The 25,361-nt window shown below is 43.4% G+C and overlaps 1 protein-coding gene across 2 annotated transcripts in view; it reads left to right on the top strand.

Moving 5' to 3' along the window:
• Window positions 1–1,941: 1,941 nt before the first annotated feature.
• The window catches only part of pdgfc (platelet derived growth factor c), a 114,118-nt gene continuing 90,698 nt past the window's right edge, over window positions 1,942–25,361 (top strand). For both annotated transcript variants that reach the window (XM_042342294.1, XM_042342286.1), the window contains exon 1: window positions 1,942–2,055. In XM_042342294.1, the coding sequence (XP_042198228.1) occupies window positions 1,947–2,055 (109 nt within the window). In that variant the 5' untranslated portion in view covers window positions 1,942–1,946. The remainder of the gene's footprint in view (window positions 2,056–25,361) is intronic.

The following is a 25,361-nucleotide window of genomic DNA, read 5'->3' as shown; positions in this document are numbered from 1 at the left end:
GTGGGGACAGGCAGTAAAAGCCTTATCCTCATACTTTCTGGGAAGTCGGTGCAGAGTCTCTGCAAGAGCCAAAGGAATAAAATGCCATCGATTTATGGATTCGGTGGATGAAGTAAGTGCAGGTACATTGCAGTACATAAACCTGCACTGAATAAACCCGAGCAAAGTTCACTGATCTTCACACTGATCTGAAACTCAGCGCAGATCCTTCACACTCGCGCTCCTCTCGCCCTGTATTGTACTCCGGTGTAGTGTCAGACTGACTGAAGTCCAAGTTTATGAGCGATTGGTACCATTTTACTGGACAGATCTGGAGATTTTTTTTAAAAAAAAGTTTCCTAGATGCCCTGCACAGCTTAGCAAACACTCCGAAGGGTGGGGGGTGGTGTGTGTGTGTGTGTGGGGGGGGGGGGGGGGAGGCTTTGACCTGCAAACCAACCGAACGTGAGGATTAAGCTTTCTCTGTGGAGATTGATGTCTGAAGTTTTTTTTTGCCTCCGGAGGGGTTTGCAACCAGCAATATTATACCACCTGTTGTGTCGCCAGTTGGCAGTCTGTGTTCACCCTGAACTCAGAGCACAACCCACACAGCAGTGTCTGAGCAGATCAGGGACTGACTGGGTAGGGGGGGGGGGTTTGGGGGGTTTGGGGTGGAGGGGGGTGGGGGGGAGAGACCCTGCAGTGAGCCAGAACCCTGTAACAGGCAGTCAGCACTTTAAACCATCTCTCTTTTTGGGTTGGAGTTTGAAAGTCGACCGAGAGAGAAAGAGATAGAGAGTGAGAGAGAGGGAGAAAGAGAGAGAGAGAGAGAGAGAGAGAGGGGCAGAACAGAAAAAAAACACTCAAATCAACTTCTTTTTACTTCTTTTTTTTTCGAAACATGTAACAAAAAGTAACTTGAAAGTGTTATGGGAGGAATAATGCAATCCAGCTGTTCTCTCCCGAGCCACCTCCTTCTCAAAGGAAACTTTTTCACTACTTTTTAACTGAACATAAAAGTTTATTTAGAAGGAGAGAGAAAAAGACACACAAGTGTGTGTGTGTGTGCGTGGAGAGAGAGAGAGAGAGAGAGGGACAACTTTGCCATCTGATGTTTTAAAGGGAAGGAGCAAAAAGCAACAAAACGATCGTCGATTTAAGGAGAAGATTTGGGAGGAGGTGGTGGAGGTGGTGGTGGTGGTGGTGGGGGTTGTTTTTTTTTGCGGGGGGGGGGTGGGGGTGGGGGGGATAGAGAAAAAAAAAGTTATCCAGAAGTTTATAAAAGTTGACAGGTGTGGGGAGAGAGCGCTGGGGCTGCGCCTGTTTTCTTTTTGCAGCAGAGACTTGGCGTCCGGCACTTACACAGCGCGAAAGTCGGGGTCACTTCAACTCACCCTCGTAGCAAAGCCGTCGAGAGAGAGAGAGAGAGAGAGAGAGAAGGAGAGAGAGGGAGAGAGAGAGAGAGAGGTGCGGGGGAGGTCGGCACCGTCGCTGGATTCGGTTTAACGTTGACAAGAGAAGGAGGGAGTGGGGGAGAGAGAGAGAGAGGGAGGGAGGGAGAGAGAGAGAGAGAGAGAGAGGAGAGAGAGAGAGGGAGAGAGAGGAAAAAAAGAAAGGAAAGGAAAGGAAGAAAGGAAGGAAGGAGTTGCTTTGGATCGGAATGTGGAAGCCACTATGTGATAATCTGCTGGAAATGCTGGTACCCCGGGCCCCCCGCACCCGCCAGGCTGCCCGGTAGAGAGCGGCCGGTGTGAGAAAGCCACTGACTGATCGGAAGAAGCGCTCCCCTCCCTCACCTCACCCTCTCCCCCCCTCCCTCCCTCCCTCCCTCTCTCCCCCTCACTCACTCACCCACTCAGTGTGTGTGTGTGTGTGTGTCTCTCCCTCTCTCTCTCCCTCTCTCGCCCCCACAGCGCACGCCTTGTTTTTTTTTCTCTCTCTCTCTCCCCCCCCCCACCCCCCCACAAATGTCCCTATCATTAATATTGCTGCTAATATCCTCTCTGAACTTCCGCCATCATGGGTCGGAAGCCCAAATCAACAAGTTCCAGCCTTCCAACAGCCAGGAGCAAAACGGTAAGAACTTTTTTTTTTTTTTTTTTGGGGGGGGTGGGGGGGGGGGGGGTGGGGAGGGAAGGGGGGGTTGTAAATTTTCTGTACCGCAAGTCCGGCGGGAGGGGCGCTTTCGGTTTGAATTTGGTGAGAAAGTGGCTGTTTTGTGACTTGGTTGTGTTGTTGTTGTTGTTGTGGTGGGGGGGGGGGGGGGGGGGGTCGGGTCGGCAGCTCAGTCATTGCAATGGGGATAGTACAGTGCAGCACAGTGTCTCTCCTGATCCCTTACAGGTATGGATTGCAAGGCAACCCCCCCCCCCCTCCTGATCCCTTACAGGTATGGATTGCAAGGCAACCCCCCCCCCTCCCCCCTCCTGATCCCTTACAGGTATGGATTGCAAGGCAACCCCCCCCTCCCCTCTCCTCCTCCAGAGCACTGCAACACCACTTGGTGGGGTGGGGGGGGGGGGACCTGGAGTCCCATGGGGATGGGGAGGTTAAGTTTGTGTAACTTTTTCGAGCAGATGCATGTGTATAGCATTTCTGCTCAAGGTCCAAGCGCTTTGCTTTCACTTCCCAAGACAGCTGCTGTGTGGTTGGTGTGACCTCCTCCTATGGCGATGGGAACATCTACGTGTATCTGTTTAGGTTGTGTATTTCCGATCGGGTGGCTGTTCCAAGTCGGTTTGTTGTATTTTACGCACAGCACACACTCACAGCACACACTCACAGCACACTGCACACACTCACAGCACACTGCACACACACTCACAGCACACTGCACACACACTCACAGCACACACTCACTGCACACTGCACACACTCACAGCACACTGCACACACTCACAGCACACTGCACACACTCACAGCACACTGCACACACTCACAGCACACTGCACACACTCACAGCACACTGCACACACACACTCACTGCACACACACACTCACTGCACACACACACTCACTGCACACACACACTCACTGCACACACTGCACAGACTCATTCACAACACACACTCATTCACAACACACACTCACAGCACACTGCACACACTCACAACACACGCAGCACACACCCTGCACACTCATTCACAAACACACACTCATTCACAAACACACACTCATTCACAAACACACACTCATTCACAGCACACACACTCATTCACAGCACACACTCATTCACAGCACACACTCATTCACAGCACACACTCATTCACAGCACACACTCATTCACAGCACACACTCATTCACAGCACACACTCATTCACAGCACACACTCATTCACAGCACACACTCATTCACAGCACACACTCATTCACAGCACACACTCATTCACAGCACACACACACCGCTGTAGCTGCTTGTAAACGCGATGACATCTGGCACCTGCAAAAAAAAAAGCAGCGATCAAAGCGGAGCAGCAACAAAGCTGCCTTCACAGTCACAGCAGCTTGGACGAGCCGAAGGGGGGGGGAAGCGATCAAAAGAGCCGGAAAAACAAGCTGTAACTGTGCCTCCAAAGTCACTACCAACTCACCACATCTCAAAGCTCCCTCTCCCCCCCCACACACACACACACAACCACAGAGATATTACACTACTGCGCTGCACTTTGATTTGCTCGGTGTTAAGGTCACTTTTCTCCACTGCAAAACTCCTGTCTGTTTCACAAACCGGGACTCTACCCCCACCCTCTACTTTTCTTGGTTAAAACAAGACTCCCATCTGTTATAAAGTTTAAGGTCGGCTGCATTTTATTTAGGGCGAGCAATGCCTAACATAAACGAGACTCGCGAATTTCTCGCTCAGATTCGGTTTTGATGTCATCGAAACTCACACACACGCTGGAAAGCAACGTCTGAACGTTATGCTTCGAATGTCGCTGCACTTTTGTGCATTCGCTGTGTTACACGAATGCCATTTATGCAAGGAAAGGTCGCAATTGGCCGAGACGCACAACACGCCAAAAAAACACCACGATTAAAGCAGATTGGGTTTAGCCCCAGAATTGATTTGTTTTTAAAAAAAAGCAAAAAAAAGCAAAAAAAAGACAGTCCGGGCTGCAAAGGTGTGTCTTCGCCAAAGACCGCCTTCAAGTCCAAACAGACGTACGATAAACACACGCTTCCTATTCATTACTGCCTAATTATATATCCCAGGGACTTAACAGGTTTAGATTGCAACCCAGACTGTCTAATAAAACAGGAGAACATTCCTGCATGTGAAAAAAAAAGGCAGTTTCCCCCACCCCTCCCTCCTCGCCTCTCAACCCTCGGAACACTTAGAAGAATGCAGTGCGGGTCAGGCACACAATAAACCCTAAATTAGCTTAATAGGTGCATAAATGTGTCCTGGCAGAGCCAGATTTATAAACTTCACAAAATCTCTTGAGATCCGTATAACAATTTGCAGCTGAGATCATAGGATTACATCAAGAAGATTTCATGCTTTTGTTTGACAAGTGAAACCGTGGATGTTGTTTTCCCCCCTTTCCCCCCCAACCCCCCCCCCCCCCCCCCACACACACACACACTCATTAATTGTATGGAGAGTTTGGACGAGCCGAAAAGAAGATATTTCTTTTCTCTGTCTCTTCACTCGGGATAATCCTCAGAGCTCCTGAAAGGTCAGGTGTGGTTCAGCTGTGTATTGCTGGTCAATATACAGTGATGGTCCAAACAGACAGACTTGTTTCTAGAGGGTGAACTGTGCTGAACCAGAGAACAGCAGTGAAGTCCTGTACTATTGTAAACTGGAAAAGATGACTTCTTAAAGACTTGCTGAATAAATCGTTTGCAAAATAATATGTTGCCACAAATACCTTCAATCTTAAACTATTGCGAGATTAATATGCTGTGTGCTATTGATAGGTGATATTTTGCTGTGTTTTTTTTGGGGGGGGGTGAATAAATGTATTGAACCAGAACTAATCTGTACTTGATGAACTGAACCAGGTGATAGTTAGAGAAACCTTTCCGCCGCATAGGAAAGTTAAACTATGATTGGATGTGTGTTTCCCATTGTCTTCTCTTTATTTGCACTCCTTGGCTTCCCGTCAACATCTTTTCATCCGTGGCTCCATTAACCTCAACATCCCCAGCCTTTCAGTTAGACTTACTGAAGCTGTGTGTAACCCAGGAGTCAGGTTTGATCCCCAGTTGTCATTCCTTCCCCACATCCAGTCCCTGACCAGGACCGCTTTCCTCCAGCTCTGTCACATTGCCCACCTCTGAACATACCTCACGTCCAATGCAGTCAAAACCCTTCTCCACACATTTGTCACCTCCTGCCTCAATTATTTCCAATGCCTTCCTCACTGGTCTCCCCAGCTCCACCATCCACAAATTCCAACTAATTCAAAACTCTGTTGCCCATATCCTCACCAACAACAAATTCCGTTCTCCCATCACCCAGTCCTTGCCAGACTCCACTCATTTCCTATCACAGAACAGATTGGTTTCAAGATCCTTACACTTGTTTACAAATCACTTCATGTCCTGGCACCACCCTACCTCTCCGACTTGCTAACACCCCACTCCATCACCCACCCCTCCCCTAACCCTCCTGAACATCCCACATCCTCTCCACTCCACCATCCGTGATCGTGCCTACAGCCACAACACCCTGAATCTATGGAACTCTCTTCCTCAATCCTTCCGACTTGCCTCTTCCTTCAGATCACATCTGAAGGCTTTCTTCTTCGAATGTGCCTAAGGTCACCTCCCCCTGGCTTGGCATCAGGCTCTGCCACTGTTAAGCGCTCCAAGAAGCTATCCTGCTTCACAGTAGTGTTATGTACAAGGTCTGCTCTAAAGACCAGTGGCAGTATTTGAGACCTCAATGAGTTTACTGCTGCCTGTAAAGGCTATTGTTTTTTACTGCATCTAGTTTGTAACTAGACTGTACTGTAATACACCCATAATATTAACAGACTAGTTGTTAGGATTTCTAACCACTTACCTGTGAAATATAGTGAGCTAAGGTTTGGCTGTGAAGGATCTATGACATGCTTACACTTTGAAGCAAATGAGACTTACATGCCATAGTCTGTCATGTCATTTTTGTCTTCTGGATGAACTTGAGAGCCTCTTTTCAGAAAGGGTATGGGGCTGCTACACAGATTCTTAACAGTTCCTTAACAGAGACTTTTTGGAGTGGTAAGCACACTAAGACTGCTGATCTACTGCAGAAAAATAGAGTGCACTTGAAAGCACCTTAGGGGAACTGGTTCTCATAGACAAGCTCACAAGCTAACAGGCATCAAGGTCGATATAAACTGTTGAGGATTTTAGGTATTTTTCTGCACCAACCTATTTTTTATTCTGAAAATGTTGCGTGTTTATATGAATAGCCATTATTCTGCACATTTCTCAAATGTGGTTTTTATTTGTAAGATACACTTTAACGTCTTCATTGAGAAAATCTTTCCAAGACCAAGAGGGCAAGATTGTAACTTGCAGGTGTCATATTGTGACCAATTGCAAGTTGGTGAGTAACCAAGGCTGACTATACCGCAGATGCTGCGTCTCTCCTTCCCTCTCTCTGGGCAAGTCTTGGGCCTCCACTCAATGCTTCGTCACAATATCAGAGCTGAGATTAAGAAACATACTGTATTACCCACATGAGGTATCACAGTTTCAGACCTATATCATAGTACTTGACAGAGTAGCATGTTGGGTATGTAATGTATTGTGTCACCTACTTGGACTTTGAACTGTCACGAAATCCATGGTTTGAGATTTACCCCTTCTCCAGAAATTTTTGCTCATGCTATGGTACATGATAGAAAACATGTGCATATGAAAGCTAGCGAAGGGCATTCTCCATTCAAAAGGGAGAACTGGTTTGGTTCAGAATCTACTAAAATGTGTTTTGCTACACATTCTCCACACTGCTGTCCATGTTACATCAGTTTGAATTAGTTTCCTTGTGCAGACTGGAACTAATCTTCCTGTAATTGGTTCTGCTGTGTACATGGGCGTCTAATTTGAAACTGATCGTTTTAAACCACCTCAAGGAAAATGTACGGACACAAAATGAAAAACAAGTGAAACTCATGCAGAAAAAACCCCTCCAAATTACAGAGTCTAGTAGAAAGAGCAGAAAATAAAATATTCTCAAATCCTCTATTGCCTTTTGTACAGATGTACTCATTTGTGGAAGGAAGCATTTAGGAATCAAATACACATTTAAACTCATCGTAATTCAGTGCAATTGCCTAATAAAGAGAGGTTACAGATGAAAATAAACGTTCACTAATATACACAGCTTTAAGAAATGTAGTGCTTTAAATGAGTTAAAGCCAGCCAGTGATGGTCCAACAAATGTGAATTTTCATGGTGATCGAATGGGGATACAGATCAATTTCCCTGCTGTGATGATGGAGTATCCATCTAAGTATCTTTCTTTGGCGATCTAGTAGATCCAAACCAGATGGACGACAATGTTTTTTTCCGGTCATGTACATTCCTGTACTTCGAAGAGTCAGAGGCCCTGCTTCCCTGATTGTCTAGAGGGGAGGTATCTGTCTTATGTACCTATTGAGGAGGTCCAGAGAAATTTGTGGCGTCCATCACTTCCATTGTGATTTTTCTTTTTTCCTTTTCATTGAACTAATGCAATCTGATCTCAAGGTAGTGAGTCATGCAAGCAGCGGCCCTCCAGCACCTTGCCGCAAGTGACTACTCTTCTTGTTTTGCCTAGTCAGGGAGTATTAGAGTATCTGACCTCAGATCGATCACATTCTTATCTGACTTCTACAAGCATACACCGCCAATGAGGGTTACTGGATAGGTGACCAAAGTGGGAACTATTCTCTCATCCAGAAATGCTGAAGACAACTATGCTCCCTCACCATTATCAATACGAGAGTGAATAATTAATGAATAAAAGCTTGTACTTGACATAGCATTTTGTGATTACAATGTCTCAAAGAACAACACAATGATTTGTACTGACTATTGTCATAGGCAACTATAACAATAGGTGTCAGTTTGGCTCAGTCGGTAATACTTTCACCTCTGGGTCAGAAAGTTGTAGGTTTTAGTTCCATTTCAGAACTTTTAACTCATGTTCTAGGCTGACATTCCAGTTCATGAAGAAATACATTCATACTGGAGAAGCTCTGTGTTGTCAGTGTGCCTTGTTTTAGATGAGACATCAAACGGTGGTCTGGTTTGCTTGTTCCTGTGGACATCAAAGATCCCTTTTGGATACTATTTGGAAAGAGAAGGAAACCGGTTACTTCAGGCCTCAAATTAATTTCTTGGCCGCTTGTAGACAATTGCTGAACACAAATTGGCTGCCACATTTTTTCCACAAATGCACTACTCTTTATAGCAACTGTGTATGAAGTGCTTTCAGATATTTTACATTATAGGTGCTATATCAAATGCAAGAATTATTTATAAACAGGGTAGCTAATCAATACTAGCAACATCCCACAATCAATAACATGTTGATTGAGCAATTAATCCTTGCATTGGGGTGAATTTGGAAAAGCAGAAATATTGGCTGGGACTTCAGAACTCCCTGTTCTTCAAATTAATGCCAGGGCATCTTTAACATCCACTTGAATCACCACAACAGGGATGTGGAACCTCGGCAAAAAATGTCTCATTAAAAGGACCTCTAATAATGCAGTGCTGAACTGGATTGTCAGCTTAGATCATTTACTTAAGCCCTTAAACCACGGTGTGTGTCTTGAACCCATAACTTTCTGACACCTTCACACAACTAAGCCAAACTGGGGAATTTGACCAGAGAGAAACATTTGGGGGGGAATAAAAACTAGAGAACCATAGACTTAAATCCAAGTTCGAAGCTTGAAGACACAGTTCACTTGAACCCTACTGTGTTGTGGTTCTTTTTGTTTAAGTTTCCATTTGGAGTGGAACACCACAGGTCCACACGCCACATATGTGGTACAAATTGAACATTGGCAGTCTCAAAGCCAGCACTCATGATCATATTTGCAAATTAAACTTGCATCGATTCGCCAAATAAGTCCTGGCAAGTAGCAATTTATCCAGTGATTATAAGTAACTGTTTACAAATGTCTATTAACTTTAAGAGTCCTACATAACAGGATCTATTGCAGGTTTTAAGGTGCCTTTGATCCCAGCTGCTGCCTTATGACCGGAGGTTGCAACCCAGGATTTCAGGAGCACCATTACCATATTGAATCCTGGAATCCCAGGATCCTTGCAATCCCTTTTTGTGATAAAATCAGTAACACCAGTGAGTCCATGAAGTGGACGTTAGGGTAGAGTCCTGACATAAACAGTCAGACTGACATACAATTTCACTCCTGAAACAATGCACCCAGATTAGTCAGACAATCTAAATCAACGAATAACACCAAATCATCAACCTCACTGCTTGGAGCTTTTCTAAATCACAGGCCAAACCTAGGTGAATCTAGTTCACAGGCTAAACCATTTGTGGATCCAGAACACAAATTGGGACACTCATTAATGATGAAGATATTTCAAGAGCTGAGTAGAATCCGTCTATTCTATAATAAGGAAAGCACGGGTGAGAAGTTGGAAGACCTCCTTGTCTCATCTTTCAGTGTCCTGCTGAAAAATTATTGAAACAACAACAACAAAATTACATTTGTATAGCGCCTTTCACATCGGGAGGACATCCCAAGGGGCTGGACAGACAGAGTTATGGATCCGAGCTTAGGTTCAGGGTGAGGGAGGGTGGAGGGCTTGGGGGGAAGCAAGTAGATCGAAAGCACAGTCAAAGAGGAGGGTCTTGAGGTGGGTCTTGAAATTGGCGAGGGAGGGGTCGAGATGGAAGGACTGCGGGATGGAGTTCCAGAGGATGGGTGTAGAGTGGCGGAAGGACCGCCCGCCGATAACATGGTGGGCGATGTGAAGCAGGCTGGAGCGAACTGAGTGGTAGGGGGTTAGGAAGTCGGAGAGGTAGCAGGGGCAAGACCGTGGCGGGCTTTGAAGGTGAGGACCAGGATCTTGAACTGTATTCTCTGTGTGATGGGAAGCCAGTGGAGTTGGGCAAGGATGGGGGTGCGGAGCCTAGTGCGGGAGAGGACACGAGCTGCAGAGTTCTGGATGATCTGCAGCCTGTGGAGGGAGGAGTTGGGGAGGCCGACAAGCAGTGAGTTTGCATAGTCGAGCCTTGATGTAATTGACGTTGGGAAAAAGAACATCAAATGCCTTTTAAGATCTAAGTTAAAAGAAGCAGCTCATCAGAAAGCTCTTGGAACCTGTTGAAATAATGATGAAATAACAACTTCACATATTATGAAAATTCTCACTCACATCAGTCACCACTCAGAGGGCAGTGACAAGATAGAGGCTCTGGGTTTAAATTGCATATGGTTGTTTAATCTGGGGGGGGTGACCAGGAGAAAAGTGTAAGTCATTCAGTTATTGAAAAAAAAAGGTCCATTGTGTAACGTATTGGTGTTGGAATTCTCTCCAAATTTCTCTCTTTGTGCAGTGAAACAAGAGGTCAACCCATCTGTGTAATAAGGCCATCTCCTTATGATGACACTGCGGTGATCAGTCATCGATATTAACTCAATGTTGAACATGTATATTAAAATGCCTATTCCTGTATTATTGTCTATCGTTTTCAAATTCTTTCGTGCCCTTCCAACTCCTTACCTTTCCGACTTGCTCACCCCTGACTCCACCACCAGCTGCCTCTGCTCGGCCGGGTCTGGCCTCCTGTTTGTCCCTCGTCCCCTCAGCTCCTTCATCGGCGACCGTGTTTTCAGTCACTATACCCCGAAGATCTAAAACTCTCTCCCCCAATCCCTCCCCACTTTCAAATCCCGCCTAAATACCTTCCTTTTCAATTGTGCTTACGGTCAACTTCTTGCTCTCTCTCCCCCTGGCTCGGAGTCAGACTCCACCACTGTTAAGCGCCCCGGGACGCTACCTGGTGTGAAGAGCACTATATAAATGCAAGTTGTTGTTGCTGTAGTATTACCTTTCAGTCTCATCATCAGATAAGATAGATGGGATGAGAACACCCTGACAGATTCAAAGGGTCAGGATAACTCCAGTAAAAATAAAACTGTTCTAATGCGGGCTATATTCCATGTTCATCAGTCATAGATCAAGTAGTCTGCAAATAGTGGTACATGTAACAAATAGATTTGAAACAAACACCACATCAAAGAATGTATTCCTGATCAAAGCAAATGCAAAAATAGAGTTGGAAGAGTTCAAACAACTGCAGACAAATCTCTTACAATCTACAGAACACACAAGAGTTATCAGTATTACCCTCATATTACCAATGATGATAAGATCAAGGTTTAAAAACACCTTTCGTGGTGGATAACTCAAATTATTTCACGGTGGAAGACATGCTCCCACCAGCCTAGCCACATGGAAGGTGAAAGAAGGAAATGGATATTTCCTCAGCAGCACCTTCTTAAAGGAGTCATTTGATAACATAAAAGCTGCTTTTTCTATAAAGCGGGAGGGAATCATTCGTCCCTTTGTGGTTGCACCTTCCACACACTTGCCCTATTGTGAAAAATGCCCCCAAGCCCTATATATTGAGACGTCCTCCTGATGCAAAAGGCACTATACCAAATGTAAGGATTATTATTGCAATTCTTATATTTCCTGTGAGAATATTATTCATATTAAGAACAGCAGGAAGCATAAGGTAAAAGAACACATGTCATAAACATTCTGAAACTAGAACTGTTGGGAAAAATCCTGAATTCTTGGTTCTCACAGAAGCCTCCAGGTAGTATAGCTGTCAGTAACAATTCAGAATATGAAGAATGGGAAGACTGATTTCATAGGCGCTAGACAGCAACTAATATATTATTTAAGTGTCTATTCTTGAAAAATGCATCATCAGCCTATAACGGAGTATGTTTACGTGCATGCTGGACATTGTTTCATTTCTTATTAGTTGCTTTGTTGGAGTTGAGGGCACACAAGTAACTTTCTCTCATGTTAAATGTGTAATTGAGATTGGAGCAAGAAAGACTTTGCATTTTTATGGCAGCTGTTCATGTGCAATTACACAGTAATTACTCTCAAATGCTGTGACTTTTTTCTTAATAGGCAAACAACTTCCTATTCTTTGCAATTCCAAAAAGAGTTTTTTTTTGATCAACTGGATGTCTGACACATGCAGAAACCTATCACCATCCTTAAGAGTATCCAACTCACACTGAGAGTTCCATGCATCCCACCTACACATGTAAATTCCTTTCCATTGGAATGAAATGTGCGCCCTCTCTCCCTGGCAAAAGCCAAGACTTGGGGATCCCAGAATGTACTGCTGCAATTTAACCAGATAAAACCACAGTGCTTGCCATTGAGAGCACTATCTGGCAAGACCATCTTACTCATTACGGCTTTCGCATGGTTAACAGGAGCAGAGTGGGATGAGTCCCTACATCCAGTGACTGGTCTGTTTTTCCAAGTCCTGCGTGCCAATGGACCATTGGGCTGGGCTGTCATCATCGGTATCCTTGAGTGCACTGGTGGACCTGCCTGAAACAGAAACCAGTCTACTGAGACCACCACAGAGACTCTGCTTGATGACATCTTGATGACATGTCCCCTTGGTGATATCATCTGCAGATATGGGGTCAACTTCCACATGTATGTGGATGACACCCAACTCTATCTTTCTGCCTCCACCCTCAACTCCAGGACCACTGCTGTCCTGACCGACTGTCTGTCAGACATCAAGTCCTGGATGAGGGCAAATTTCCTACAGTTAAATGTGAACAAGACTGAGGCCCTCCTGATTGGCTCGCACCAGCGCCTCTGCACCTCAGGCTCTGGCAGCTTCAACCTCCGTAGTTGCACACTTCAACTCACCAAGGAACCTACTGTCTTGTTTGACCCTCAATTGTTTTTTCTTCCCCACATCCAAGCCATGACCCGCTCTGCCTTCCTTCACTTCCATAACATCGCCCGACTCCGCCACTAACTTACCCCTCAGGCCGCTGAAATTCTTGTTCATGCCTTCATCACCTCCAGGCTCGACTATGCAAACGTTCTGCTTGTCGGCCTTCCCAACTCCTCCCTCCACAGACTGCAGATAATCCAGAACACTGCAGCCCGTGTCCTCTCCTGCACAAAACTCCGTGACTCCATCTCCCCCATTCTCGCCTGAGCTCCATTGGCTCCCTGTCCTTCAGAGGATCCAGTTCAAGATCCTGGTCCTCACCAACAAAGCTCTCCATGGCCTCATCCCACCCTACCTCTGCGACTTCCTAATACCTTACCAATCCGCTCGCTCCTTCCACTCAGCCGGCTTTGGCCTGCTTCAGGTCCCTCGACCCACGCGCCCCACCATTGGCGGGAGAGCCGTCAGCCACTCGGCCCCCAACCTCTGGAATTCCATTCCCCCCAATCACTCCGCCTCGCCCCCTCCTTAGCCTCCTTCATGTTGATTCTGACCATTCTGTTGCCAAAACATTCTGACATTCAAGAGCCAGTTCAGCTCCAAGGAGACCCTATTTACCTGCCAAGGAGGATAGTCAGAGATGAGTAGAAACAACCCCAGTGACCAAGTTCGACCAATGAACCTGGCCAGATGGCGTATCATCAGTTGTGTCACCCGCACAAAACTCTGCTCCCCGATCACCCCAGTCCTTGCCAGACTGCACTGGCTGCTTATCCCAGAGAGGATCGACTTCAAGATCTTCACCTTCGTATTCAAATCCCTGCACTCCTCTGCACCCCCTACCTCTCTGATCTCCTCTCTACTCAAACCAGCACCCGTTGCCTTCGTCCCTCCGGATCTGGCCTCCTCCTTGTCCCCCGAGTCCTCCGCTCCACCCTCGGTGGCCATGCCTTCGGCCACTATGCCCTGAGGCTCTGGAACTGCCTTCCTCACTCCCTTCATCTCGCTCCCTCACTTTCCATTTTCAGGTCTCTGCTGAAGACCTTTCTTTTTGACCGCGCCTTTGGTCACCTTCCTCCCCCTCCCCCTGGCTCGGTCCCAGGTTCCGAAACTGTAAAGCGCTCTGAGACGCCGTCCGCTGTGGAGGGCGCTATATAAATCCAAGTTGTTGTTGTTCTTGTTGTAATGTCCTGGAATCTGAGGACCTGCCTGGCTCAGAAAACGAAGGTTGTACCAGTTGGAGATGCGGAGCTTGAGCAACAGCTGCTTACCTCTTACCTTGTATAGCTCCTTGGGATGTCCTCCCGACGTGAAAGCGCTATACAAATATAATTTTTGTTTGTTTGCATACCAGACAAGGTGTATTCCAAACCCTGGCTATATGAATGCGTGATTTCAAACTCAGATATAGTATATAATAAATATATAGCACTTTTCACGTCTTCTTGACATCTCAAAGCGCTTCACAGAATAGACTGTAAAGTGAATTGACCGTATATTTGTGGGCGAAACGCGGCAGCCAATTGTGCACAGCAGTGTCCCACAAACAGTCGTGGATTGAAAATGACCAATTTATTATTGTTTTTTATTTTGGAGGGATTAGATCCAGGTATCACCTTCCAGCAGTTATCATCCGAAGCCTCAGACTTTCATCTTCAGCATCTATCTGATGCAAATCTGCCTTCAGTGTGGTAGGAGTACTTTTACAGGCTAGCTTTTGATGTGCCAGCCACCTTGATGATGTTGTACAATGCCGCTTACCAGGCAGCAGCTGCTTAAATGGTGATATTTGCAGCGTATCATAACGAGTTCTAATTATTACAAGACGAAAGCATAAGGAAATGGCACAATCTCCACCGCTTAGTTCTTGAAGCAGTAATCTTACAGCATAGAGTTACTGCTCACTTAATTGTTGCAATGGATTAAATTAATTAGACATAGATTTAAGATAATTGGCAAAAGAACTAGAGGAGAGATGAGGAGAATTTTCTTTACGTAGAAAGTTGTTACAGTCTGGAATGCACTGCATGAAAGGATAGTGGAAACAGATTCAATAACAACTTTCAAAAGAGAATTGGAGAGGGACTTATGAAGGAAACATTTGCAAGGATATGGGGAAAGTGTGCAAGAGTGTGACTGATTGGGTAGCTCTTCCAGAGAGCTGGCACAGGAAAGATGGGCCAAATGGCCTCCTTCTGTGCTGTAATATTCTATGATTCTATGAATGCGATGGTGTTGGCTGACATCCAAGTGACAAAAAAAAACTTTTTCCCGGAAGATGGAAAGAAGTCCTATCAGCTGACAATATCCAGGTTAACTTTAATTTCCACAGCCAATAATGGGGTGGGAGAAACTATTTCTCTTCAGTCTAGAAGTGGAGAAATTACTGTAAAAATTGTGGCAAATCTGATTCGCAGATTCAGATCGTGGTCTCCTGAGTTTCCTGTTCTCAGCAGCAGCAGCAGTTTAGGGCTAAAATTGGTCTCAGAACTTTAGGGATAGCCAGGGTTCCTGCTTCTGACCACTATGCAGAGACATTACTGGAACTGTGTGCGTGTGTGTGAACATTTGTTGATACAGTGTTACAAAATACAGTGTTTTTGCGGTGTCCCGCGGTCCTCCACGCATATTGAATGAGCTGCTTTGTGTGAAGGCTCATGTGAAGAATGACCACTTTGGTGAGATATCAGAGGCACCTGTCGCCTGTGAAACCGTACACCAGTAAAATTAAGCAATTAAAAGATTTGGAATAATAACATCAACTTGCACATATACAGCGCCCTTCATATGGGATAGCATCTTGGAGTGCATAACAATGGCATTGTTCTCAGCGACTTCTGTTTTAGTTAAATAATAATAATAATCCTTGCATTTGATGTAGCGTTTTTCACATCTTCTAGACTTCTAGATGTCTCAAAGGACTTCAGAATATACTGTAAAGTGAATTGACTGTATATTTGTGGGTGAAATGCAGTTTGAGATTTCAAATTTCCAGCATCTGCAGTATTTTGAGTTTTGTTTTAAAGCACAATAACATATTATCAAGCACTTCTAGGTGTGTATTGTTAGAGGATGACAATAATTAACTTCCTGAAAAACACTGCTGGTAGAAAAGCGCCCAGAAAGCGGGAAAGACAGCATACAAAAACTGTACAGTAATAATCATAACCCTTGCATTGATATAGTGCCTTATCACTTTGTAGATAAGTATCAAAAGTCTTCAGAATTACTGTGAAGTATAGTGGCTGTATTTGTAGGCTAGTGTCGCAGATAAATTACCCACAGGAATGTTCCACAAACAGCTCTTAAGTGAAATGACCATTATTTTAATCTGAGGGGATTGTTAGCCAGGACATGGAGAAACTCCCTTCTCTTTTTGAATAGTTCCATCTGAAATTTATGTCCACATGAACAGGCAGATGGACCCTCGATTGAACGTCTCAATCGAAGGCCAGAAATAAGGAAGCAAGTACCATTAGGCAAGTCATTTTGCAATTGCAACCCAAAAGTTGGATAAAATCTTTGTGAGACAATGCCAGAGATCTGGAAAAAAAAGTCATTTCTAGCCGGTTTAATCAGACCTTGGATATATGTGTTCCATGTCATTGAAGTACTACGAACTGATGAACTGTACTCCATACTATAGACCAAAAACAAAGTCTCAGCCATGCTCATGTGTTGACGGTCATGCAGTTTGGCAACTTGAAGGACTGTCTTTTCTCTTTAAAATTCTGGAAAACTCGAATTAATTGTGCAAAAAAACCAAAAAGCTTTTCATTAATAAAAGGAATGACTGTGAGAATATTTACTAAATCATTAAAGCACTTAGACATGAGCATTGTGTGGTGCACCTGTTGAAATCGATCTGGCAGTCACCATAAAACCAGAGTGGAAGAGATCTGTTTACACAGAGAGTGAAGAGGGTGAAGCAATGCTACTGTACAGAGCAGAGAGTACTGTATATGTCTTGGTGCAACCATAGGGATAGATTAAACACTGTACCTGAAACACTGCTTTTGTTCTCTCTCAGAGAGGGCATTAGGGGCCACTGGACCGTTTCAGCAATTTGAAAGCATTAATCAAACATGACACACAAAACGCTGCCACCACCCCCAGCCCACCCACTGCAAGCAAAGGAGTGCTACTGCTGTTGGGGACTGGGTAAAACAGCTTCAGCTTCAATGTTAATGTTTCCTTTTATTTCTGGCCGGTTGAAAAAAAAATTTCAGATCACACATATTTATTAGTATTTTGTGAAGCTGGTTGAATGGAATGAAGGGATTCTGTCGCCGAGATCCTTTCTATAGCAAACACAAACCCTAAATGTCTTTGTTTAAAACATTGTCTGTGAGGCTCAAGAGTCAAGACTGCACATTGCACCGTCGCGTATAGATTTTAAGACAAGAAGCAGATTTTTTTTCCAGTGGTAACATGATCACTCCATACTGTTGCTTTAGGGCGCTCAAAACAATCTTCTCATTGTTGGCGGCTGACACTTATCTTTCTTTCCCTTAAAGCAATGGATTTAAATCAGATGTTTCCAGTGTGTGTGTTGGGGGGGAGAGCAGGCGTTGTGATGTGAAAGTGAGTTATGAAAATCTGAGTGCAGGGGGGAGAGATGTTCAGTGTATCAGTGGAAAGTGTACATTCACTTGTGACAATTCAAATGGACTTTCCATTTCTTCTGCAATGCTCCTGCTTTGTGTGACCAACTATCTTTGTTTCTATTTTTATTTACATTTCCTGGACATTTTTGTTTGTTTGTATTTTGATATTGGTGGGTGCAATTTGCTGGCACTTGGCAGAACTGTATATGTATTGGGTCAGTGGAGATACCAGCAACGGTTAGTGGACTAACTGTTTCTGGTGTCCACAGAAACCAGTAACAAAAGTTACTGGAGGTAAACAAAGGTTTGAAGCAGCTCTTTCTGCCGGTACAGTGCAGTCTTACACAAGCCTTAGCTCTGGGATTGTAAGGTGGTTTACTTGTCCAACTAACAGAATGGAATGGGAGAGACAACCAGTAGCTGGGACAGAAGAAGACTTAACTCACACACATGAAGACTAAACTCACACACAGCCTTTGGCACCCCACCATCCACTCCGCCCCACATCACTGTCAGCGAGTCAGAACTAATCATTCTGTACAACCTGTAATCCACGTGGACCCAAGAAAATGTTGCAGTTTATGTAACTACACGTTACCTTGTGTTTCAAGTCCATATCTCTGCAAGACATGAGGTTCAATGGGTTGGCGCTGTTCACTATGTGGACGCATGGGTGAGCAGTGGGCGGAAAAGAAAGGAGGAAGGTTCTTGGAAAAAAATGCATTTGTTGCTTTAATTACAACTTAGCGCTCCTCTCAGTGAGGCTTAAGGTCAATTCCTTCCTACAGAAGCCCTGTGCAATCTACAGGGTAAAGCTCCACCCACACAATTTATACCATCCCGATCACTTGGCAGTCATTCACTACCCCAACCCCCTACCTCTACCCCAACCCCCCACCTCTACCCCACCGATCTGGCACTAATCCATTTTTGTATCAGTTTTAAGTTTGGTCTTACCTTATGCACCTAAACATCAGTACATTTACTAAGGTGACTGAACCTCATGTGAACAGCAGGGTTAGGGTATTTGAAAGGGAGTTCCTTTGAAATTTGAATTAACCTGTCTGTCTTTTTCGCTTGTTTGACTCTCTGGACACAATGGCCCATGGAAAGATTATATCCCGGCAATCTGCCCCCGTCAGCACACAAGGTCTAAAATGCAGCATTCGTAATCTTCTGGGCTAAGTGTGTCCTCAGGTTTGTGATTGTGACTGACGTTTGGGCCATTTCTTGTTCAAGAAGCAGCTCACAAAGTACGATCCGAAGGTGGGAAACTAAATCACTGGCTGCAAAATGCTTATTGCTGGTTTACAACTTTAGTTTGCAAATTTGTCAAGTGAATTTGTTAGCAATTCGTGCAATTTCAGATGTGAACCAGAAATCACAATTAAGGCAGTAACTGGGAGTTTGTGGATGTGACACTTTAGACCCCATTGATGGGGACATTGAGGCGCTTCTCGCCCTTTCATGGACAGTCAGTAGTAGTCTTCATTGTGCGTAAAAGCAGCCCTTTTCCCTGATTTTTCCCTCTTTCTTGTGGATAAATGAGATGAAGAATGTGGGTGATTCTCAAGTCACAAGCCTGAGTCTCTTTCTATAATGCAGCTCTGGAATGCAAGGTCTGGTATGTTTTGCTATTATACCATTGCTTTGTAAGCTTTAAGGACAGGTATATCCCTGGAAATATATCCAAAGGATGAATGTGAATGATCCACCTTGTCAAGGACTGGCAATTTGGTGGATTTACTTAATGCAGCCCTAAAATCTTATGTGCCTCTGTTGCACCTTATCTCCATGTAAAACCATACTCTGTGGGCCCTAATCGTGGTTTGCAGGCACAAGTGATGCATTACTATGGAAAGGTACTGACGTTGTGATCCATTGGCAATATGTATCATATATGACTACAAAGTCAGAATTGTGGCATGCAATACTACACATTGGGCAAAATAAAATATGGTCAAAAGCAGTCAATAGTTATCACTGGCCTCAGGCGACATGTCATTTTGGGCCTTTATATGGTGAAATATGTGACATTTCACAACCGGATGATTATCACATTAATTCTTTTGGAAATGTCACATTTTTAACCCAAATGTGAGGTGTAGGCTTATTAAATATGGTGAGTAGACAGTGAAGTGAGATTAGAGAAGGAGCAGTAATAATGAGGAGTGTCAATGGAATAGGCTGGGGAGCAGTGAGCTCAATGGACTGAATTACATTCTCTTGTTTCTGAATTCCTTTGTATTCATTTGTTAACAGCCAGGACTTTCCCAGCAGTTCAAGAAGGTACAATTCCTCCTTGTTCCTCACAGACACAGGTATAAGACCACTTACTGCTATTGTTACAGTTCAAAGAGTACTTTCACGTTCCATTTAATTTGCTCTGATATGAAATGTTGAAGTGGGAGGCCACTCTCTGAGCTTGCATAAACACTGAAGGCTTTATTCAGGAGCAAAATTGATATTTGTCGGCAGTGTGTTTATACATAATGGGGCATGCAGTGAATTCTGTAAGTAAAGCGTAGTCAGTGGTAGCACACAGAGTGAGAATTAATTGTTTTGAGTGTTTCCCTTTCGTAGCTAACAAATGGCTAGTGAAGTTCACCTCACAGAACTCTGCCACTCTGTTGTGGAGCGAAGATGCGAAGGGGGCATGGATGGTGTCATATTTTATAATAATAATCCTTATATTTGATACAGTTATGTCGGGAGGAAGTCTCAAAGCAAACCCTGTCCAATTCCTCCACTCAGCGGACTCTGGTTTGCTCCATGTCCCCTGCCCTGCTCGCCCAATCATCGACAGTCAAGCCTTCAGCCTCTCGGCCCCCACCCTTTGAAACTCCATCCCACAGTCGCTTTCGGTCACTCTCATACCCCTAATCTCCCCGCCCTCCACCCCTCCTGATCCCAACCTCCAGCTCAGGTACAAATCCCTGACTGTCCAATGCCTTGGGACGTCCTCCTAACGTGAAAGGCACTATATAAATGTAATTTATTGTTGTTGTTTTAAAGCATATACTGTAACGTGCAGTGACTGTGCATTTGGTAAGCAACCACGGCAACTAATTTTCACACAGCAATGTCCTACAAACAGCCATTAAGTGAATTAGCAATTTTATTTGGGGGATTGTAGGCCACGTTACCCGGAGAAACTCCCTTCTCTTTTCAAATAGTGCCATGTGATCTTTATCATCCACTTGAACAGGCAGACAGGACCTTGGTTTAATGTCTCCTCCAAAGGAAGGTACCTCTTAACCACTCAGCACTGCATTGTGCACCATAGCAATGCCAGTCGAGACTCTATGACTATTTATAAATTTTAAGGTAAGATATCATGAATGCTTCTGCATATTGCCTGCCATCTAGTCACAGAACGCTTCCCCGCCTTACTAGCTGGTGACTGATGAACATTGCGGAAGAATACCAATTAATTAGAAATAAAATTAATCTTGTGGCTGAGTGTGGATGTTATGCAATACATTACGCAATGTTTTCCTTTCTGAAACAGGTCACTTGTCTTGTGAAAGTATAAAGAATTTCCATGATATGCGAATACTGATCTTGATAGCTCTGTTAAGGAATTTGGGACGGGCAGACTGTGGAGTTTTTCACGCAGCACAGAAAGGGTACAATTTGACAGCATGGACCTCCCACTCCATTCCCTCCCTCAAATCCAAGAAACACATAGAACATGTTGAACTGAGAAAACCAGGCAAATAAAAAAGAGAGCAAAGTTCTGAAATTCAACCTAAACTTATGAGATCATTTTGCCTTCGGATTTAAGATCTCACAGAATTGTGAAAAATGCAATCTTAATTTGGAAGTCGGTTCCTTTCAAGAACTTTGAAAAATCATGATTCCCGAATATGACTAAATCTAAGGAGTTTCAATAATTCATACAAATTAGGATTTTAGGACAGAATGGTCTTTCAGGTTAAGACTAGGTGGCATTTTTCAGCATTTCTCTGTAGACATATCTCACTTTACATCCTGTAGTTTTTTTCCTCTTTTAGCCACAATAACAAAAACACATCATCAAAGTGATGGAAGCAAGGAAATTGTTGTGATATTTTACTCATTAGTAAAGAAATTGGATAGCTGCTCCAGGCTGTCTGGTGGAGCTTATCCCATGGGTGTCACTTCTACAATCAAATCCCTTCTTTGAAAAGCTGGTGATGAAGTCTAGTCGGATCCCTGGGGACCTTGCACAGCTTGTGTCTCGCATGTTTCAGAAACCCTGTAACATACCAGCTGCTAAATTCACATCAGACTCATTGCATATCTATCTTTCACTGCAGCTCACTAGCCTTTGCTACTTTCTTTTCTGAAGCAAGTTACTTGTCCTGTAAAAGTACAAATAATTTCCATGATGTGGGAACGCTGATCTCGATAGCACTGTTTAGGAGTTAGGTACGGGACAGACTGTTGAGCTGTGAAATTGGGAAGTCCAGAGGTTAAGGATTAGGTGTGGTGAAGGAGCAAGGTCAAGACCTCATCTTGGGTGGGAATGAAGTAAGTTCAGAGGTCAGGATTAGGTAATGATGAAGTCAAGGGCATGAGGCAGTTGCAAGTAATGGCTAGGATTTGATGCTTTGTGCAATAGTGGTGAAATAGTTGCTCGGAGAATATATCATTCTGCAAATCTCACTGAATACTAAATAAAAAAATTATATCATATCTGGGTATGATAGTAGTGTTATATAAGTACAGTCATGAAATAATGTTATACAAAATAATTACAAACGATCAGTTCTTAAGATCAACTCTGCCGTAATTAGAAAGGCAGGATATCAGCGGTCTCAAAGAGTTTGGGAGTTAGGTCAGGTGCAGGGAGAAGAGATTGGGAGTTTTTTCAGTAAAGCTACAATAGTGTCAGAATTAACTTGTTAAATCTTCAATCACCGCCAAAGGGAATTTGACTATTTTTCTAGTCTTGCCTAAAGAAGAAAAGGGATATTAATAGAAGGTCATGAATTGAACAGACTGTGATTCGAGGGGTTGATAAGTTATCAGTTGGCTTTCTCGCTTGTGTATTACTTTCATTAAGCAGTGACAGCAGGAAACCTCATAAAATTCAAGGTAGCATAAGGTACAGTCATGCAAGACTGAAGCTGGGATATGAGGCTCTCATTTCAAGGAGAGAGTGTGCTGCTGGGAATTTGCAAAACAGAATGGCACATCAATATGACTGACAACCCAGAGTGACCTAAAAGTGAAGCACTCAAAGATATTTGAGTATAATAGGTCAGCAAATCCAGCCACAGACAATATTGAGCCACAGACTCCTGAGTGGATCCAGGAGTCAGATATAAATTATTACAGCATAGGTTCGGAAAATATCAAGGAGTTGGAAGTTTCTCAAAGTAAACATGAAACAGTCCCATTTGCAATTTAAATCAGTTTCTAAACAAGGAATAACGTGATTAAGTCTATTGACCCTGATCTTACCCACAATATATATTGTTACATGCCTTTAGAAATGACCAGAGCAGTTTGGTATTTTGGAGCTAATGCCTAGTGCTGCTCCGTGGAATTTCAGTTAACATATTTATCTCACTCATTTGGAGCCAAAACAGGTATTATTGTCAAAGTGTATTTCAGTAGCTAATAGGCATCACTCCTGATTGATTTCATTCTTATAAATTGCAGCTCTGGTTTTCATTCAGATAATAAGATGACAGATTAGAATGAATGGGCCTTATATGTGAAAACTTTTTGTGATCAACACAAGACAGTCTAAGTAAGTTATATAAATGAGGTGGGAATGATGCATTTGGAGAGCCTGGTACACTGTAACTATGGGGTACTTCTGATGTATTTGGAGAAGAGAGTATTTTTTTTCTCAGGGAGTCTGAGAAGATAAAGTAAAATCAAGGCTTAATGTAGTCCTTGAAAGCCATATTCAAATGTAAGTGATCATCATGCTATAAATCAGAAAATAATGATCCTTGCATTTGTTACAGCACCTTTCACTTTGGGAGGACACCTCAAAGCTGTCTTTTGGAACTGAGGCCCCTTTTGCCTATTTAGATGACATTAAAGTTCCCACAGCACTATTCAAAAAGAGAAGAGTTTTTCTACCAGTGTCATGGCCAACAATTCCACAAATAAAATTGGTCACTCATTCTATGGTTGTTTGTGGAACATCGCTGTGTTCAATTTGGCTGTCATATTGGCCAACAAAGGGCACATTCCCTACACTTTACAATATACCATGTGAAGCATTTTGAGACACCCTCCTGCCGTGAAAGGCACTATTCCAAATGTAAGGATTATTATAATTAAAGTGCTTCACGATTTTATTGTAAAGTGTAATGACTAGGTATTTTATAGGCTACAACCAGCAAAGGTTGTTTTATGGTATTTAATATTAGTGAAGAATCAATAAACAATCCTTCTTTCTCCCCCCATTTAGTGAGAACCTATAAACAATCCTTCATTCTGCCTTCACTCCCCTGTGATAGAGGTTGTGGTGCATTAAACAGCTTCATACACTGGATATTTCCTCATCGTTGCTTTTTCATTTTCATGAGATTGCTGATAGCAAGTATTCTTTAAGTCTGCATTGCTTTGATAATGCTTCTGTGGGTTCGCTGTGGTGTACCTCCAGTTACCACGAGGAGTCCCCGTTAAGAAATCGAGTTAGAATGCTGCATTTTAGACCCTAAATAAGTAGGAAACATATGTGTCAAATGAAGGGGGTTCCTTAAGCACTACTGAAGTCATTTTTATATACAAAATAAAAAATTAGATATTTTGAATGAAAAAATATGCTTTTAAATTAAGGGGACAAATTTAATGAAAAAGTATGGACAACTTCAGTGAAAATTTGAAGTTTATTTTGAAATTTATTTTGGAAAATCAAACAGCATCAACATTTTCAGTCCATTTTAAAGATAGTCAGAGAACAAAATTATGAGAAGTTTTGACAGGGTGAATAAGGAGAATTTATTTCCACTGGTAAGGGAGTCAGTGACTGAAGGACATAGGTATAAAATAATCACAGGAAGAATGAAAGGGAGCTAGGAGACTTTGTTTCATACAGAGTTGTTGGGATGTGGAATGCTCTGCCAAAGTAAGGTGGTGGAGGTAGAGTCCATTGTGAGTTTGAAGAGGAAAGTAGATGGAGATATGAAGGTTACAGTTTTGACGCAGAATAGAGATAGGACAAGGCAGTAGGATTGAAAGAACAGTTTGCACTGAGAGCTGGTGCAGACTCAATGGACTGAATGGGTTTCTTCTGCAATGTTAATTCTATGATTCTAACAGCACAACATGTCTCACAAACATGTCATGGAGTGAATGACCCATTTTATCTGGAGGATAAAACTGTTGGCCAGAATACTGGTGGCATTTATGGCTAAAATTGGAAAATTGGAAAAAAATCTATTATCACACAAGAGTGAAACCTTAAATGCCCACACTGACATTACTGCATGATGTTTGTCTGGCACACTAACAAAATCCTTGAAGTTCTTAAGCCTCTTATTCTAATTTCAACAATTATCAGTATATTTGTAGGCACTGATATCAGCTAAAACTATCCTGTGCATTCCAAAGTTACTTTAGTTACTCAAAGTAGAAATAGTGTGGTCCAAATTGTGCCTATTTGACTCCTAAAACAAAAATAATAATTCTTGCATTTAATATAGTGCCTTATTATGTTGTTGAAACTTCTCCAAGTGCTTCACAAGATTCATTGTAAAGGATAGCGATTGCGTATTTGTAGGCAAACATACTATAATGTTCAAAGCACCATATATTGAAGGTAATTTAGTTAATTAAGGGATTTGACCTTTGATGCGCTGTTAGAAAGCATTCCCATGATTAGAAGGATCTCAAGACAGTTTATAGGAT

Source organism: Callorhinchus milii, unplaced genomic scaffold (assembly GCF_018977255.1).
Source record: "Callorhinchus milii isolate IMCB2004 unplaced genomic scaffold, IMCB_Cmil_1.0 Scaffold1, whole genome shotgun sequence".
NCBI classification, from domain to species: domain Eukaryota; kingdom Metazoa; phylum Chordata; class Chondrichthyes; order Chimaeriformes; family Callorhinchidae; genus Callorhinchus; species Callorhinchus milii.
Note: the sequence above shows the minus strand (reverse complement) of the source record. Positions and strands in the feature narration are given on the sequence as shown.